Genomic DNA, 4,381 nt, shown 5'->3' on the forward strand with positions numbered 1-4,381 from the left:
AGGCCTTGAATTTTGAATTCCAAGGAAGGCTGGTACACGACAAAATAGCCCCATATTATTATTATGATGAATTATTGTCATATAATGTGTTTAAGTAGCGATGAATTGTGTAATAGAGCGCATGGGTTTCTCTAATAAACCATCTTTTACGTTAGGTGTTGAAAATACGTTACGATTGAAAAAGAGAGTCGTCATAGAAAATAGCCCCATATGATTATATTACTTTACGGATAAATAGTGTAAAATAATATAATATATTATTATATTATATCAAGGAAATTCTTTCAAACGCAACACAATAGCTGCTCCGCCAAGAGGTGTATATATACCGCAACTGATCAACCGGCGATGGCAAACGTAGTTGTAGAAGACGAGCGTGATTGAGTCAGAGAGAGAGAGAGAGAGAGAGAGAGCGTGAGTGTGAGTGTGTGTGTAAAAGAGAGATCACAGAGACACTAGTCTCGAGAGGGCACTAGTATACAGGAGAGGATGGCACACTACGCTGCTTCTGCTAGCTTGCAACTCTTGCTTCTTCAACCGTCTGGCAGGACGAGACTAGAGCTTCCTCAGTACCCAACATCCATGACGAGATTAGGCACGAGATCGTGTGCGGAGATGGCCGTGTTTAAGCAGCTGCTGAAGCGCCAGTGCGCTCCTTCGAACCTCCACAGTACATTACCTCGTACAACCAGGCGCGACGCAGTCCGCAGCTGCGTCTCAGCGCCGCCATTTAATGGGACGTTGCTGCCGCAGCAGTACAGAGAATGTAAGCGAGCTGTCGCTGTTTTTACGTGTAGAAAATTAGTTTGTTATTACAGTACTTATATAAGTGTGTCGAATACATCTGCTTGTCGTAATTGGCAGCAGCAGCTGCGCCCAGGCAGGAGGAGGAAGCTGCAACCAAAGATCGATTGAGGGTGCTAACTACGTGGGCAAGTCCATTCGGCATGCGCGTGTTACTAGCGCTGCACGAAAAGGGGCTGGAATTCGAGTATGTGGAGGAGGTGCTGAGGAGCTTCAGCCCTGAGGTGATCACATCGAACCCCGTCCACAAGAAGATACCGGTGTTGATCCACAACGGCAAGGCCTTGGCCGAGTCTCGTATCATCGTAGAGTACATTGACGAGCAATGGCCAACCTCCCATCCTGGTACGAGAGGCGATCTCATGCCGGCCTCAGCGTGGGATCGCGCGCAGGCTCGATTTTGGTCCGACTTTGTGGATACTCAGGTGAATGATCAATATTTTGGCTGGCTGCGATCAATATGATGTGTGCGAGTACGAGTATGAAGTGCTGTGTAGTGCTGCAGCAGCTGCTGCGTTGTGTAATTAAGGAATGCGTTGTGGTGGTACCGTGGCCGTGACATGCATCGCTGATCTGATCGTAAATGCATGATGATGACACAGTTTTGCCCGGACGCCCACGACATCCTGGTGAGCGATGGAGAGAAGCAGCGCATAGCAATCGACAAGACCATCCGGCACTTGTTTCACATAGAGGGTGCCCTGAAAATGGCCCATGATGCAGGAGCACGGGGGCAGGGGCATCTTTTCCACGGCGATCACATGGGCCTCATGGATATCACTTTCGTGGGTTTTCTGCAGTGGCTGAGGGTGTTGGAGGTGATCTCCACCTTCAAGATCCCTGGCCCCAACAAGTGCCCATGCCTCCATGCATGGATGGAGGCCGTCTCACAAGAGCTCAGCGTAAAGAAGACCATTCCGAAGCTGCAGCCGCTCGTGGAACGTGCCCGGGCAAGCCGTTGTCGCCGGGACTTCGAAGACTGGAACACCAACTACATGTAATTGTGTAATCAAATCCTCGTCTAAACCCTTTCTTTGAGCCTGATTGACACGTGAGCAATAACTTTAGAAAATAATGAGTTAAAAAAGCTCATTCATACTTTCAATAATAATATATGTGAGATTTCTTTCATCTTCAAAAGTTACCCATATACATCTGATGATTTCAAAACCAGTCAAACTGCACAGTATTCAGTCCATTGAGAGATGAAAGGATGGACATGATGTAATAGCCCTTTTATAATATAATATATACTTTCAAAAAAAATACATGTGAGATTACATTTAATATATGTACATTATATGAAAGTGAGAAAGTTATCATAAAGTAATAATTAAAAGCCAAACACTCGCTTACACACATTAAAGAACTTAGTCCAATATTTTCACAATAATCTTTGGCATGTACAAAATTACAAGTAAAGCTTATCACTTGCTCATTAAGAATGTCCTCTCTCCAAGCTTTTCAGAGGCTCTTATAACGAGTTTTGTTATGCAAGAGCTTTTCCCTATACAAGATTTAATTCTCATGTATAAAACATAAGCATGAGTTTTAAAATATCAATTTTATTACATGTTAAAGCCTCTTCATACACAAAATTATTTTCTCATGTTTGAAACATTACAATGAGTATAGAAGTAGTGATTTTCTGATAAAGCTTTTTTATACATGAATGAATTTCTTATGTGGGAAACATCAAGATGAGTTTAGAAGTAGTTAATTTTCTTATGTTTAGAACGAAGGTTTCAAAATGGCCAAAGACAACCATTGGGGACAAAAGAACAGAGTTGTACTCACACAATTTATTGACGCATGGCACGTGACGATTATTTATGATCAGAAATGGCAGTGATATTTTACGTGCACATTATCACATGCGTTCAAGGGGTATATGCATTTTTCATGAATAAAATGAACCCTTTTTCTTTATGGACTTACGGGTTTTTTTTTTCAAATGTGATTTAAAAAACCCCTTATATAACTATATTTTTGTAAATTTACCTATTAAATAACCCTTTCACTTGAACTCACATGGTATACTTACATATTTTTGGGTGAACCCCACAGGCCTTGATTGCACCCCAATTATTCGGAGTCCCGTGAATTGGATTAGTGGTTGTTGGTGAAGACTCTCTAATTCCTCTATAAGGAGATTCCTTGATTAGATGGTCAACTCTACATTTTACACAACTCAATCTTAGGTGTGTACTGACTTGAGTATTTTGTGAGTTCATTACATTGACTTTGTGAGGGCACTCAGCCACATGGTGAGGTCATTGGCAGTGATAGCATTCTAGCTGTGGGGCTCTCCTTATTGTGCATTAATTTCCTTGCCCTTCCATTTCATTGCAGTTTTGAATATTGGCACTAGTGTTTTCCCTTGCATTTAAAAAAACTCAGGGGCTGCCTCCCAAATGTCATTTAACTCCTCCATGCTTTGCCAACATTCCCGTGCATATTCCCTTTTTTATGGCAACTCTTCAATGATCATATGTTTAATTGACATTATGTGAGGTTCTGGTGTTTGTGGTTGTAGGACAGGTGGCAGTATATGCACTTTGGGTACTCTATACATTGTCCTTTCCTAGTTTTGCACATATGAGAAATTTTTCCCCAGAGCATGCCCTTGCCCAAGTTGTGTAGGTAAAGCTACGTATTGCCGTGTATAAGGAAACTAAGGTACTTGAGATACCTACAGTTGTTTTTTCTGATGTGGGTACCTACACATACTTGTATGATGGTTCCCAAGTTGCATACAATGCATGCAGTACATCAATGGGTGAGGCATAGATTGAGGACACTTAATTCTCGTGTGATTTTGTCGACATATTTAACACCATACTAACTCTCATTGGGGATATAGATGTTGGTTCATGGGCATATCCCCAAGTTGTCATGCGTGTTTGGCTCACAAATGTGACATACCTATCATAGCTGAAAGATCAAGCATAATTAGGTTGTGGTAACTCAAGCCTGTTATCCTCCAATTCGATGGCTAATTTGCAACAATCATCAAGCGATGTTGGCTTAGCCAACAATTAGCCATGCATCATTCACCCCATCCATTGGGCCTATGTTCATGTCGCAACATTATACCTCATTATTATCATGTAAAGGATCAACTTCATAAATCTACGTTGTTGTTCATGTCCTCGGAGGGGGGAGGGAGTCACTCTATTAACCCCCTATGTAGCACATGCATTCAAGGGGTATTAAAAAAATCCCCTACTTTTAAAGATTTTTTAATTTTAAAAACACTCTTTCTATAACACTTTTTACAGTAAAAGTACCCCTTTGGTACCAAGATTTTCACCATTTTAGTTAAAATCCCCTTATGTATGTAATTTTTCTATAACTCCACACAAGAGAAAAAAAACCCTTCTATTGAACTGACGTGCTACCTTACATATTTTTTAGTGACCCCCTTCCCCCTTCCCCGGTGGAGTTCATGTCACAACATAATGTCTCATTATTTCCACATACCATGATTAGCTTCATAAATATGCAAGTTGCAACTATTGTTGGATTGTGTATTCTCTTTTCTAAGCTCTAATCCATAACAAAAGCTAGTGCGTTT

The 4,381-nt window shown here is 41.3% G+C and overlaps 1 protein-coding gene across 2 annotated transcripts; it reads left to right on the forward strand.

Moving 5' to 3' along the window:
* The first annotated feature begins 349 nt into the window (after window positions 1-349).
* On the forward strand, window positions 350-1,944 carry LOC147621751 (glutathione S-transferase U22-like). 2 transcript variants are annotated; one of them, XM_086823591.1, is made up of 3 exons: window positions 350-766; window positions 868-1,229; window positions 1,407-1,944. In XM_086823591.1, the coding sequence occupies exons 1-3, from the start codon at window positions 490-492 to the stop codon at window positions 1,803-1,805; spliced, it is 1,038 nt and encodes a 345-aa protein (XP_086679717.1). In that variant the 5' UTR covers window positions 350-489; the 3' UTR covers window positions 1,806-1,944. The 2 variants fall into 2 exon arrangements, with proteins under 2 accessions (XP_086679717.1, XP_086679716.1); XM_086823590.1 differs by having other exon boundaries at window positions 351-766; window positions 865-1,229.
* Window positions 1,945-4,381: the final 2,437 nt, after the last annotated feature.

The sequence above is a fragment of the Cibotium barometz genome, chromosome 29 (assembly GCF_041138505.1).
Source record: "Cibotium barometz isolate CiBa-2024 chromosome 29, ASM4113850v1, whole genome shotgun sequence".
NCBI lineage: Eukaryota > Viridiplantae > Streptophyta > Polypodiopsida > Cyatheales > Cibotiaceae > Cibotium > Cibotium barometz.

What these genes read in the sequence shown, in the direction of transcription:
- LOC147621751 (XM_086823590.1), top strand. Translation starts at nt 490, where the DNA reads ATGGCACACTACGCTGCTTCTGCTAGCTTGCAACTCTTGCTTCTTCAA. An exon ending in GCCGCAGCAGTACAGAGAAT is followed by an intron (nt 767 to 864) that starts GTAAGCGAGCTG and finishes CGTAATTGGCAG; the next exon opens with CAGCAGCTGCGCCCAGGCAG. An exon ending in CCGACTTTGTGGATACTCAG is followed by an intron (nt 1,230 to 1,406) that starts GTGAATGATCAA and finishes ATGATGACACAG; the next exon opens with TTTTGCCCGGACGCCCACGA.